Here is a 14,763-nt window from a genome sequence, read left to right as displayed (position 1 = left end):
CTTAATCTGTAACTCTTCACAATAAGGCTGTATAACAAAAACAAACTTATTTGGTAGGAGCATTACAAAAAAAATTACCGTGAACACAGGCTAACACACTGGCAGACAAATGCCCAGCATTTCCCTGTCCCCTTGCAACACGTCTCGGGGGACAAAAATTTTTAAATTTGCAATTACTGGGTAGTCATTAAGAAATACGCAATTCACGTAAAGTTGAAATAAATATTCATTCCTTGTCAAACTTTAAGTAAATGGCAGTAGCCCTTTAAACCCACGAAAACCTTCATTTTATGGTATGGAACCTTATAGTACTACATCATATACAACAATACACTATTTCTCGAGTTATTGCCTAGAAACCAGAAAAATATTTGTTTTTCGACTCTTTCGATTCAAACTTCTTCATGGTAATGACCATAAAATTAATCCCAGGCTGACTTTGGTGGTATGAAACCTTGTAATACAATTTCATGGAGATCCATACAATTATATTGAGGTATATACAGTCCCTGAACCAATTAGCGCAATGATATGACAGATTGATGACCGCTGACTGATTGATCACTAACAGATTGATAATTGATGAAAGGCGACCGATCTGATCCCAGTTTTGTTATGTAAAATGGATGATATGTTAAAAATAAAACAAATGTAAAATTAATGTATTAATTGATGCTTAAACCTACAGCATTATTTTAATTTGTGTATAATTGACGAATAAAACAATGGAATCCATAAAAAATATATTGACCACTCAATGGTCACGTGATGAGATCACCAGTTTAATGGATCAGTTTGTCAGATTGATGACTGTGCAGAAACTGATTGGTGATTGATTATACCAATCTCAATTTTTGTTCCAAAGACCGATTCAGGTACTACAGCTAAATTTAGGAAATGCTTGGTTTTTAACCACAATTCCTGGGGCCACAATCCCTAAATATCAATATCAACCATCTTTAGAGTATGGGACCTGGTAATGAACTTTCATCAAGTTCCACTTTCCACTTATTAATATTAAATATATTACACAAAAACAATGTGTCTTCAGATGATGACATTAAAGACATCAGGCTCATACCATTATACAACTGCCAATTTAAGGGTTTTATCAAAAGAGAATTTAAGAAGTAAAACTGTTTTCTAAATAAACTATAGTATCTGGTCAAAAAACATTATCGCGAGTAAACAAATGAAACACAACAAGAATAATACAAATTTTAGTGAGCTTTGAACAGATAAAATAGATAAAAAAAGACAGTTTTTAAAGAACTACAAAATAATTTACCAAGTGTAAAGTTTAGTTAAAATAGTTCTAAAAAGTTGGGTTTGCCTGGACTGCAGTTTCTAGTATAAGAATATATTTATAGTGAGTGTTATGATGTGCACCAGATCTACCATTAATATTCTTGCACACTGAATTCACAAGAGCCATTTTGTACTAGTGGTTATCACAAATTAAGGAAACAATTTTTTTTTTAAATCTTTTATTAAAGGGAGCAGCATATTTAGAGTGCACCACCTCAAATCAGGGTTACACAGAAGTGCCAATAATTTTCCCATTAAACTGCCCATATATTAGCAAAACCACAAGTTTTTATATTTACATGAATATTTCTGTTTTTCCTCCTGTTTCATCTTTTGTTCTGTGAAACATATAGGAAAAAAATGTTTTAGTGTTTGACTAATGGATAACAACAGTTCTTGGTTGTGAAGTGTCTTTCTGCGTATATGGTCATTGAAAGCAACAAAGAATTAGCTAGATTGGTTAGAACCTTTTCTACTCCAAAGAGGGGAAATGGAGAAGAAATAATACTGTTAAAGTACTTTAATTTGTGGATACCAATTTTCCAGGTTTTTTGAATTCATGATTTTGGGGTTCCAGTATACACATCAATGAATATCTTTTTTATTGGGATAAAATTTCAAGGTTTGGCCTACACACGAAAACCACAAAAATTGGTACCCCATAAACAATAGTACTTTCAAATTATTATAAGACAGGCTAGTATGTAAGCATCTCGTTCTCCCTGATGATCTTCAAATGCAGGCCATAGAGAGAAATCATTTTTAGAGTATTGAGCCAAGTTTTATAAAACATCTATATTTTAGTATCGTCAGCTCAAAAAATGACCAATCAGGTTACTGGATACCATAATTACAGGAAATTCTCAGGGATTGGTGGAAATTCTTTATTTGAGTCCAAACTTGCAACAGTATTTCCAAATTTTGTTAAACTAGAATGATGTAAGGGACATGATAGATAAATGTTCTTGAAATTGTATTTGCCTAAAAGGCCATAACTAAATATATTTTTTAGACAGTCATGTAAAAAATAATTATTATTTCTACCAGAACCTTATCAAACAATTTTTGTCAAATGATAAATAAAAAGATGGATATGATGGATATTTAAACAAATATTTAAAAGACACTAAACAATATAATTTTAATTTAGCAGAAACTTAAGGCATGTTTAAAGATTCCTACGAAAAGCCACATTTAGTCCATGACAACATTCCTTCAATCATAACTGGGTCAAAGTACCTTGAAACCCTGACAACATTCCTGCAATCATAACTGGGTCAAACTACCTTGAAACCATGACAACATTCCTGCAATCATAACTGGGCCCAACTACCTTGAAACCATGACAACATTCCTGCAATCATAACTGGGCCAAACTACCTTGAAACCAGGGCTACATTAATGCAATCATAACTGGGACCAACTATTTTGAAACCATGACTACATGGTGAAAGAAGAAGTATCTCAACACCAAGGGAAATCAGAAATACCTAGTGGACAAAAGAAACGTGTTTAACATGTCCCACTTACTGGTACCTATCACTTATCAGAAACCTATATACACCAATAAACCATGAAAAAAATCTAAGAATTATAACTAGGATACATTACTCAAATTTTATGAGACTAATTGAAATGAAGAAGAAAATGTGTCACTACCAACACTGATGTCCCACTTGGCTATCTTCTTTCAGAAACCACTTTAATAATACAATGTTTAAATAGATATTACCTCATACCGACAATTCAAACTAATGTGTACTTATGTTAATGAAAAATGAGAACCCATCTTCATAGAAAAAAAAGTTTCTTTTAAAACATAACCCAGTTGTTTGACAGACACACAGAAAATCTATGATGCCCCCTACTTTATTGATTGAGTATTAAAATAAAGGAAAAATAATGTCTAGTCCTTTTTTCACACCACTAGTCTACTGCATCAAATTTGTTATCAAGGTAAATATTTGATCTAGCTGCATGCATACTACATAGAAATTTACTACACAAAAGTAGCCCTTCTTAATTTACAAGCAGTGTAATACTGTTTACCTTGAATCCAATTAATCTGATTCGCCTGCATTAAAGTTACCAATAAGTAAAGGATAACTATTAAATTAAAGTGGTACAGACAATATAATTAAAAACTAGTATTTTTGTGTTATTTTTAGTTGGCAGAAATGTTTTTAATTTCAGGATACCACTTAATAAAGGAAATACATGTATATAAATAATGAATTTCAGACCATACATAAAGTACATGCTGTAATTTTGCGTTTCAAATATAAAGAGTTGCATACCACTAGTACATGATGAAGCAAGAAATAAGATCAAAATATATGACTATAACATGCCAAATCAACATGCCATACAATAAATTAATTTTTTTTTCATCAAAATAACTTCAATTATCCATTACCAAAGAACAAAATATTTTTTAATATTAATTAATTCTAAGTACCATTAAATATCTACCCAAAAGAATGGAGAAAAAAAACATATAACAGACCAATACTCTAAAATGTAATGAAATAAACAGAAGAAAGCATTACCTTCAGTAAATGCTGCATCGGCCATGACTAGCTGGAATATTTTAGGATATAGATGTTCATGTTCCTTCCCTAACATGTTCATAGCTAATCTAGCTCCATCCTCAATGCTCTCATCTTCATCTTCTTGTAGTGCCTGACATATAGAAATACCTCTAAATTAAAAATCACTTATTGCCTGACATATAGAAATACCTCTAAATTAAAAATAACTTATTACCTGACATATAGAAATACCTCTAAATTAAAAATCACTTATTGCAATTTGATTATCTCCCATTCTTCATATTTATCATCCATTTTTACAAGATATTTCAACAGACAGTTAATGAGGAATAAACTATACAATTTAAGAAGGTGGCACATTGCAAATTTTGGTTTAAAAAAATTCATAAAATATTTCATATTTCAAATGCATCCTTTCTTGAAGTTCAATTAGTTTTTGATTAACTGCCAGGGTTAGAGGGAAATAAATTACATAGGAAGCATTGAAATTCACTGAAAAAGGGAGATAACTCTTAAATTTGTGCAAAATTTGGTTGCTTTGTTTCATAGCCATCCATTATTGATTTTAAAAAGTTTCTATTTATTCAATATACATATGATATAAACATTACATTGGAACAAAAAACTCAGTTGGAAAAAAGTTGTGCCACCCCTATCATAGAATTTGCCTGATTTTTGCATGGACAGCCTCTTAAAGAGACAAAGTGCAGTTAAACTTGTGTTAATCAAAGTCTGTTTATGTGGAAAATTATCGAGACATCTTCTGTTCCCAGTTTCATAAAAAAAATCACAAAATGAGGTTTTCTCAAACCCATCCTTAACTCAAGTTTCGACCAATCATTTCGCTTCAAATTGAAGATTTAGACTTTTTATAAAACCCAAGCTTTAAGTCCCTTTCAGATCAGTTTTAATAATTGCATTTAGAACTTAAACATAAACAGAGTGCTTGTCTTAAACTGAACAAATCCTTCAGTACAAAACTGGATCAGTTTAAAGAGATTTCATTGTTACTTTTCAAGACTACTGAATGAATCAGAAAATTTATTGAAAAAGTTAAAGTAAAAAATTATCGCCTATACAAAAACATTATTTTTTTCTTTATTATCTCATCAAATGCTACTGCCAATTATGAAATTAACATATTTTCCTCTCCTACAACAAATAATATTTCTAGATTACCTGAACAGCTTTATACACTTTGAGAAATTTATCACAGCCCAGCTGATTCTCTAATTCCTCCCGAGATTCTTCAAGTCGTGAGAATAAATCATAATTATCTTCATCATCTCCAAACTGGGTGTCTGCGTCACTTTCATCTGTAGTAACAAAGATTTAGTTGGAAATTTAATTTTCAAGGTAGTAAATTTTATCCATTTACTAATAGTGATGAAATGATTATCAGCATTTAGATATTTCAATGTCACATAAAAATACTTCTATCTTGTCAATCTGTCTTTAACTTTGTACTTTATAGTTCTTTTTTTTTTTAAGCTTTAAATAAGATGTACATATATTTGTCCAGACTATTTTTCATGATTTTTAACTATTTTTCATTGGCACAATTCATATTTAAAAACTAGCACTTTTGAAGAATTTAAAGCAAAATATTTCTTTTCTTGATCAAATGGCTACAGCAAAAAAAGATGAAATTTCAATGGTACAAAACTTAACAAGGTTACTTATCCTACCAGACTGAAACAATGCACTGTCATCCTTGTATTCCTCATCATCTTCATCTTCCTCTAAAGCTTCAGCATAATTATTCACAACATTTTCATTATCATCACCATTTTCATCCTCATTGTCACCATCCTCATCTTTATTTTCATCATCATTATCTGCATTTTCATCGCCAGAATTGTTAGTTTTCTCATCATTTTCTTCTTCAATATCATCCTCTTTGCTGTTACTGGCTGCAGAGAGTCTGAATTTCCCTGTGTTTTTATTTTCATCATCTATAAAAGAAATTCAAATTTACAGAACACTAGAATACTGTCACATATATGTTTTCATTCCTTTTTGTTTAACCAAGATAAATACATGTACGTGTGTAGTAGAGTGGGAAACTTTCTGTTGGGTGTTATAAAATCTGGACTTATAAAGTACTGCATTCTGGCATTTTCTGCTTATGGGTTAACTTTTAAATAGCCCTAAATCACAGAAACTTACCTGTACTGCATTCTCTCAACAATAAACTCTCCATAGTTTCCCTAACACTCATTAAATCCTCATAATCCTCATCATCTCTGTAATAAATCAGAGATCACAATTTTTAATATTTAATACATACAATAAATAGATCTTGTCAAAACATTATTACCATTACCCTAATATCAATCTAATGATGTTGAAATTTGAAATGCCCCTGCTTCAATCTAGGCCTTAGTGTTACATTAACATGATTGATGTATCAAAATCACTAACATCTTTGCTTCACTATGGGGCCAATATGATTTATCACTGCTACTTACTCATCCTCAATTACATCATCATCATCTTGGTCATCAACTGATTTGTCGCTTTCATCATTTTTCTTGTTATCAATGTCTACTGTCACTTCTGTGTTTTCATCTTCATCACTATCCTGTAAAAATCATCACATGATTTTGTATACAATAATAATGATTTACTATAAATATGTAAACTATTTGATGAATAGGATATTTCATAAAGTGCATGATTATCAGGCAAATGTATGAAAAAAAGTCCTTAAAAATGTAAAATAATTTCGCTTCAGAAATTAAATTATTTTTTCTTTTTCTTTTTTGCAGAAAAAGTGATTTGGTTGTAATCAAAATGATAAAATATTATGAACATTTAGCATTACTGAAGCAGGACATTTTAAATCTTTCAAAACTTACTTTTACATTTTTTTTACCAAAAAAAGAATATTGCAAAAAATATATGTGTGCAATAGTTCCAGAATTAAAATTAAAGAATAAGAAATAAATTTGTAATAACTACATGTACTTCAAAACTGTATTTCCCATTACACATGTAGAGAACAAGGGGAGCTAACTCTGACACAAAACTCAAATTTCTAATAATATTACATTCTAATGTCACAGAACAATTAAATGTAAGCTTAAAATCATTCATTTAAAATGGTGACAAAGTTATGGAAACTAGCATAACACATTTATGACAGGAAGTGTTCTCCTTACTTCTTTATTTCTCTGTAAGTCCAAACTTCTTCTCTCTTCTTTTATAACTTCATCCTTGTTAAGTTTAGTTAAATCTGGTTCAGAACAGGTCCGCAGTAACTGTAGAAAAGACAAAAGAATTAAAACCTAATACTGTGAAAGTACTTTAACTCGTGGATACCAATTTTTGTGGATCAGGGAAAAACACAAGTTTGGAGATTCTTGAATTTGTGGTTTTGAAGTTTTCTGTATACAATCAATCAATGGGAATCTTCTATTTGTTGGGAACCAAATTTCATAGTTAGGCCTACCAACAAAAACCACGAAAATTGGTACCCCACAAAAAATTGTACTTTCACAGAACATATAAATTATTTTCTAATAACAAATGTCTTCCATTTTGTGTCTGTATATATTTCCTCCTATCAATGAAAAATAATTTGAGTCTTCCACATCAATACTTGTACTAAATACTAGTGTTCGGTTTTTATTTCCAACTTATAATAGGTAACCATGGTAGACTGATGAAAAGACAAAAACCATTATCCTCCAAAAAATAATAAAGAATAAACACTGTTTTTATCATCAATTGTAATAATAACAAATACATGCACTTTTTATAATAATCAGAAAAATTTGGACACATAATAACTGATGCCCATTTTTCAAGTCGTTACTTCTTTTTTCGACCCTCACTTCATATTCTCAAATTGGTACAGTATTACTCAATTCTATACAATTTGCCTATTTACATCTCATTTAATAACACATTGTTTCACCAACAATAAAAAAAAATACCCTCAAGCATATGATTTACTTCATTTTTACAGTATTTAAAAGCCCATAACCCTGAAATGAAAAAAAAATGAAATGCATAGAAAAACAAAAGAAGTTTTCTTCCATTCAGACCCAAACATTTATCATAATCCCTCCAAGCATTTCCACAAAACGGACAGTAGTATACCATTAAAAAATAGAAAAATTGTTAGCAATGCTCATAACTTGTCACCCCACTCCCTCAATTGATAACATGCACCTTCCTCTCCATTTGGATCAAAAGCTTAAATAGAATGTGTACAATGAGAACATGTAATACGGATTCTGTGAAAGTTTCATTCAATTCCATTCAGTGGTATTGGAGGAGTAATGGATAAGAGACTGGTCACCAATTGACCCAATATTAACAAATGACTAAGTTGATATTTTTGCTATGTGAAACCCCAACTTGATTCAGATCAAAATCTGAAAAAGAATGTGCACAATGGAAACATGTGAAAAAGGATCTGTGAAAATTTCATTAAATTCCATTCATTTGCATAGGGGAAGTAATGGATAAGAGATGGGTGTCCCCATATTCACAAATGACAAAGTCTGTGTTTTGCTATGTAAAATTTGGATCAAAATTTAAAATAGAAAGTGTAAAACTGGAACATGTAATAAAGATTCTGTGAAGGTTTCATTAAATTCCATTCTGTGGTGTAGGAGGAGTAACAGGTTAGAGAAGGGTCCCCCCCCTGCAAGTGGGAGGTATAATAAATCAAACATTGGTGAAACCTGACTTAAGGTTGATTTTGATTAAATAAACACATAAACTTACCCCGGTGTTTTTCATATCAAAGTGACCAGTGGTTAAAGCTACTGCTACTCCAGACAAGGGCTTGTTACTACAAAAGAGATCACATGAGATATAAAGTAACTTTTTTCTCTTGCAGCACACATTTACATTGTATAATTAAAATCAATTCCCATCAAATTTTGTTTTATAATAATCAAAGGATAAAAACTTACATTTTCCAAAAAAAAAAACCTCCTAATATTTCTAAAAGATAGCACTTCATGTTAAAGGTTACCTTTTCTTTCTATTTCTACATTTTTATGGTAAAAAATATTTGAGATATATTTTGTATACAACATACTAGGATAATTTTAATTAAATTTTAAACCCATGGAAATGTTCTATACAAATCTCATTAAAAAAATGTTAAAGAATGGCCCAATATATTTTTATTGAAAAAAAAATTGTCCACTCCCCAAAGTGCATTAAACATTTAACAAACAAGTTAGAAAATACATGTATGAACATCAGTTTGTTACCTATAGAATAAATACCAAATCTGATAGATTCAAGAAACACATGTAGCATAAATCATGTTACATTGTGAATAAGCATTTTTCATCTATTTTAAAGATTCATTCAGAACAAATTACTTCTTATCCTTCAGGATATCTCCTCTCTCTTTTGGATTGTCATCTTTGACTTCTTCTACTTTCAGTTTGTCATCCTTGATTTCATCTACTTTCACTTTTTCTTGTTGTAATGAATCACTTTGTTCTTCAGGATCCAATTCTACCTTGCTGAACAAAGACCCTTCTCCCTCTATATTCACAGCTTTAGGTGGAACTTGATTACCTATAAAATGAAATGAAATGAAATAAAACCTTACCTTATTTCTCTATATACGAGAAAGCAACGTCAGGGGTGAAAAAAGTCAATGAGATTAAGACATCTTATCTCTGATACAGAGCCTTTTGCAATGCTTCATTTTTTTTTTGATCTGGGGGAAGCTTATAGTTGATCAAACACTCAAATGAAAAATATATAGAAGTAGTCTCTGTAAGAAACAGGAAGAGGGTGAAACATGGTCAGAAAAAAAATGTATATCCACTACATGTATATTTATACCATCAGCACTATGAAGATATTCTCTTCATCACATTGTTCTGTAAAAGGGGTTTTAATGTCATAGAAGTGCACTTAAAATGAACAATTTATGGGCAAATAAATGTCAGCCATCACAATGTCCTATAACTGTGACAATTAGCGCCATGGCCTAACATTCTTTTTTTCAAATTTTCCTAATATTTTCGATACTGTGGCGATTGAATAGTGGTTACATTTAATCTAATACTTTCATAACTACATGTATAAGAAATATGCCAAGTTCTAAGTCAAATGCAACCAAATAAAGCAATGTTTAATAGAAAGAAACTACACAACAGAAACAGCCGTTTTCACAAAGCAAATATACTTATCCATCTAGATGGGAAAAAAACTACAGTAAATGCAATAATTTCTAAATTTACAAGTTCACTGCTAAGTGTTCACAAGGATGGAGCAGAACAAAAAAAAGAAAAAATGGAACATAGCTTAACTGGATCTTTTTTTTCCATTTCTATCACCTGAGGACAAAATAAAGTGAGACTACAGAGACTAACCAAAAGTCATAGGAGATTCTGGTTTGACCAGTAGTGTAGGCTTGGGTAAGACCAATGGTTTCTCTGTCGTAGCAGGTTTAGCGGGCAAGGGAGGCTTATTTATAACTGGCTTGGAGGCTACTGGTGGTTTGGACAATTGTCCCTCAGAACTGGATTTTTCTGGTACTTTGTTGTCTTCTGATTTGCTACTTCCGGGTTCTGATGTCATGGATGACTCAGATTTTGATTGGCTGGCTGACTTTTCTGAGGATTCTGAATCTGCTGCCTTTTGAGGCTCTATTTCTACAGAAATAATATAAAAGTACAACGTTAAGTGAAAAGTAGATAACAAAGTGGAGAACAAAAGATTATATCATGCAAAAAAGGTGAATAAAGACTACAGTAAAATAGAAAATATCAGATGGGTCTAATTTGGATATTTTTGATAGATGGGTCTAATTTGGCTATTTTTGACATTTGCAAACATTAAAATTTCTGTGTTTTTATATATACAAATACAAGTGTGCATTATATGACTTTAACAATAAATGATAACATAAAAGATTTAACTTTTTATTTCACAGCTAAAATCCTGAACAGAAAAATAAACCAAAGAACAGTTATGTTTTATGGTATATTTTCAAAATTAATACAACATTACAATTTCTGTAGTTATCGTTTGTTTGTGTTTTGTTTGTTCTTTTACAATAGCATGTCTTATCAAACAGCAAAAACATCAAGGACTGTTAATCAAAAAATTGAAAAATTCCATCCAATAATTATTCAAATAAAATTACTCAATATCAAATTCACACCTTCTTCAACAGTCATAAAATTCAAGTTATATGAGACGTCTTGCTCATATTTGTGTTAGTTTCTGAAAAAGACTGTCTTAGTTATATTTTAATGGTTACTTAAACAATGAAATGGAATAATTACATTAGAGGTGTTAGGAAAAAATATATTAAAACACGCTTTTGAGAAAAGGGATTTCATATTACTTCTCTTGTTTTAGATCTGTTGAGAAAAGTTGATGACTGTTTAATATTTAGAAGAGTATTACAGGTAGAGAGATTTCTGGGTTTAATCATTAATAAAGAACAGGTTAGTAGTCAGATTTAAAGGATTGGCCAATTATGAGAAGATATTTTTTATATCTAAAGATTTGTGAATAAAAAAAAAACACTTACAAGCAGCAAAAAGAAAAGCAGAGTGTTACTCTATACATAACACATGCAAAACTAATTAAACTCCTTTTATAATAAACTAAATTTATTCTGCTAACTTGACTACCATACAAGGACCAACTTCAACTAGTGACCTATACCACACACCCTGACCAACCCCTACCCACCCAACTGACTTTAACAAGGGTCCTATACCACACTCCCTGACAAACTCTACCCACCCAACAGACTTTAACAAGGGTCCTATACCACACACCCTGACAAACTCTACCCACCCAACCGACAAACCAGTGTCCTATACCACACACCCTAACAAAACCTACCCACCCACCTGACTTTAACCAGGGTCCTATACCATACACCCTGACAAACTCTACCCACCCAACTGACTTTAACAAGTGTCCTATACCACACACCCTAACAAACTCTACCCACCCAACAGACTTTAACCAGTATCCTATACCACACACCCTGACAAACTCTACCCACCCAACTGACTTAAACCAGTGTCCTATACCACACACCCTGACAAACTCTACCCACCCAACTGACTTTAACAAGGGTCCTATACCACACTCCCTGACAAACTCTACCCACCCAACTGACTTTAACCAGTGTCCTACACCACATACCAGGTCTAGTAATATTTTCCTTTTTCTCTGTAGAAGCAATGGTTATGGTGCCAGTTTGAACAGATGGTTTTGGTAATGTGATGGTTGTACCAGGTTTACCTTCAGTAGAGGAGACAGTTATCGTAGAACCAACACCAGGCTTGGATTCTATTGATACTACTGAGGATGGTACACTATCATCTATTTAGTACATAATATAAACATTTCATGCAGAGAAAAACATAGAAACTTGTATTTAGCACCAGTTACATGTATCAAAAATTTGCATATTGTTACTAGGAAAAGAATTATCAATGCGTTTAATCCTAAAAGAAAATTTTCACCGTCATTTTGTTACTACTTCTCAATGTAAAAACCACAAAAAATAATCCCCAAGAATTAAGTTTTTGATCAAAAACTACAAAAACTCAAAGAAAATTAATGTTCCTACAGTACTATACAAAGTATGGAGAGACAAACAGACAGAAGGACAGACTGACAATGTTAATAATACAATAGCACAATGATTGGGTTTAATTTAAAAATGAAGCTTTATGCATGGACATTTACACAGGATCACTTAGTTGGAACTGTACATGAATCTTGACAGATTCCTTAGTTCTTTAAAGAATTGTAAAACAGTTATTAATCATAATAATTAAATACCATGCCCTATAGGTTATGACAGTAGGATTTTATAATTTTCACGCACAAAACAAATTTGTTTATTGGGCTTGAAACAAAACATGTTAAAGAGCATATTCCTAAAAATTTTACTCAGCATATTTATATTTGTCTTTCCTTATTCCAATACCTGATTTATCACTAGACATGGTACTACCAGCTTCCATTATAGGACACTCCTTCAAAGCTTTCACAATGGTACTGCCTGGGCGACCCCACTGTTGCCGCGATGCTGCCACATCACTCGGGTTAACTATGACTTTATCTCTGGCACTAGTAACTGTAAACAAAACCAAGACCTAGTGAAACATGAACTTGCATGCATTGCAGTGCCAGGTATACTCCCACTTAATACAAGAAGTTAATATCAGAAAACAACTAAATTCACTTTCAAAGTATGCCCATTCCATACTGTATATTGAGAAATTTTCACGTAGGTTTTTTTTTCAATATGGGAGGGAAAAGAAAGGCATTTAATTTTCTACTATTTTAAATTTCATGTTTATACCAAACATACTAAAAAATTTCCCTGCATAAATAAATGTCCTAACTTGAAACAAGATATCCAGAAAAGGAAAGTAACTTCACATTGATGAGATACAAACCATGACTTGTGAAAATAAACGATGGCTTTTAGGGCACAGTAAGGGGCACTTAAATTAAGTGTAAGTATTTGTAAGGATGAGGCAAAATGGGAAAAATCAGAAAAAAGCATGTCAAAAAACAACTGATCTGACAATGTAATATCACTCAAGGATATTTCTGTATTTGAAAATAACACTACTTAATCTCTGCATCACTGACTTTGCTGAGAAATTTTTCAACAGAATGTTAGAAAAATGAGATTTTTATCTGCCCTTGAAATGTTCACTTTCAGTATATTTCAATGAAATTGTAATTAAATGGTCCAGCATGATATGGAAAGTCTTGTCTTTTTTCTTTGATTCCCATGGTGCAAATAGTCAAATTACACTATCAAAATGATGGGTTTTTTCATACCATGTTTTACCTACTGCCTGATTCTTACAGGGACTTAGACTTATCGGTAACGTGATGTTTCAATTTAGTTCAGTTGAATAAAGAATCAAGGAATTACAACATTCCATATCTATATTTCATGAATTTACCAAAATCTAGATGTTACCCTTGGTCAGAAAGGTGTTAAAGACCATCGTAAATTGATATCTGTGGTGCCACATAGTATCTTTTAATCAATTTTATGATCAGCACCCAAGCTGATAGATTAAATACCAGCAAATCTTTCATTTGTCAAATTGATAACTAATTAGGGTGTCATAATGTATTGCTACGTAAACAATCATTACTTATAATAAGCATTTTTAAGTATACTTTATTAAGACAAGGACCTGAGGGGAAAGGAGATACTATATTTTAACACTGACTTCCTAATGGATTAATCCTTTTCGAAAGATCAAATACTCCAACTTTTAAGGGTAATTTTCCCTGTGTCTAATTTTAGCTCTATTTATGTTACCACAAACATAGCAAACATTAGGTACATGTGAAAAAACAAAGAATTTTGGTGAATAGCCAGATACCAAATTTAAAATTGATCTATCTATTGGGAATCAAGACAATTGCAATACAATTCAGACAGAATGAGTGGGGTATAACATCTCTGATTGTCTGATATAACAAGACAAAGAGTTGTCAAGTCTGATGAATTTTTAAGCTACCTGACTGAAAGTCCTGCAGATTTCAAAGCATTTTTTCTTAAGTTTTCTCAGAAAATGTCTCACAATTTCTGTCATTATCAGAATGGTGTTAAGGAGGGAGTATAAAAATGTCTGATAATATGTATGTACCTTCCATAGCAGATGCCGTTTCTGCAAGAGGTAAATCCTTGAGACGGTCATCAAGTTTTTCTCCCCATCGTGACCTTGAACTTTCTGGTTCCTCCTCTTCTTTGATCTCAAGGTCCAGTTTGTCTGGAGGAGCTCCCCATCCAGCCCTAGGTGGTCCCTGAAAATAAAATGCCCCATCATAGTTCAAGTATACTAACTATAAGCTCTACAAAGGAAGAATCATCCATCAATAGATATCAAGGGATTCATTTCATATT

General features: G+C 31.8%; 1 protein-coding gene across 5 annotated transcripts in view; it reads right to left on the bottom strand.

The window, feature by feature from the left end:
* LOC148604902 (serine/threonine-protein kinase Nek1-like) overlaps window positions 1–14,763 on the bottom strand; it is a 40,769-nt gene that overhangs the window by 3,838 nt on the left and 22,168 nt on the right. For 2 of the 5 annotated variants that reach the window (XM_088550491.1, XM_088550490.1), the window contains exons 30-42: window positions 14,507–14,663; window positions 12,811–12,960; window positions 12,018–12,197; window positions 10,220–10,501; window positions 9,212–9,413; window positions 8,601–8,667; window positions 7,025–7,123; window positions 6,332–6,444; window positions 6,030–6,106; window positions 5,549–5,815; window positions 5,040–5,176; window positions 3,858–3,990; window positions 1,608–1,646 (exon numbers count right to left, since the gene is read on the bottom strand). In XM_088550491.1, the coding sequence (XP_088406617.1) occupies window positions 1,608–1,646; window positions 3,858–3,990; window positions 5,040–5,176; window positions 5,549–5,815; window positions 6,030–6,106; window positions 6,332–6,444; window positions 7,025–7,123; window positions 8,601–8,667; window positions 9,212–9,413; window positions 10,220–10,501; window positions 12,018–12,197; window positions 12,811–12,960; window positions 14,507–14,663 (1,903 nt within the window). Of the gene's footprint in view, window positions 1–1,607; window positions 1,647–3,357; window positions 3,383–3,857; window positions 3,991–5,039; window positions 5,177–5,548; window positions 5,816–6,029; window positions 6,107–6,331; window positions 6,445–7,024; window positions 7,124–8,600; window positions 8,668–9,211; window positions 9,414–10,219; window positions 10,502–12,017; window positions 12,198–12,810; window positions 12,961–14,506; window positions 14,664–14,763 lie in introns of all 5 variants that reach the window. The other 3 variants (XM_088550492.1, XM_088550493.1, XM_088550494.1) reach the window with 3 other exon arrangements.

The sequence above is a fragment of the Perna viridis genome, chromosome 10, assembly GCF_037379345.1.
Source record: "Perna viridis isolate PV_CMFRI_1.1 ecotype Kerala chromosome 10, ASM3737934v1, whole genome shotgun sequence".
NCBI lineage: Eukaryota > Metazoa > Mollusca > Bivalvia > Mytilida > Mytilidae > Perna > Perna viridis.
The sequence above is the reverse complement of the archived record's forward strand: the minus strand, read 5'-3'. Positions and strand labels throughout refer to the sequence as shown.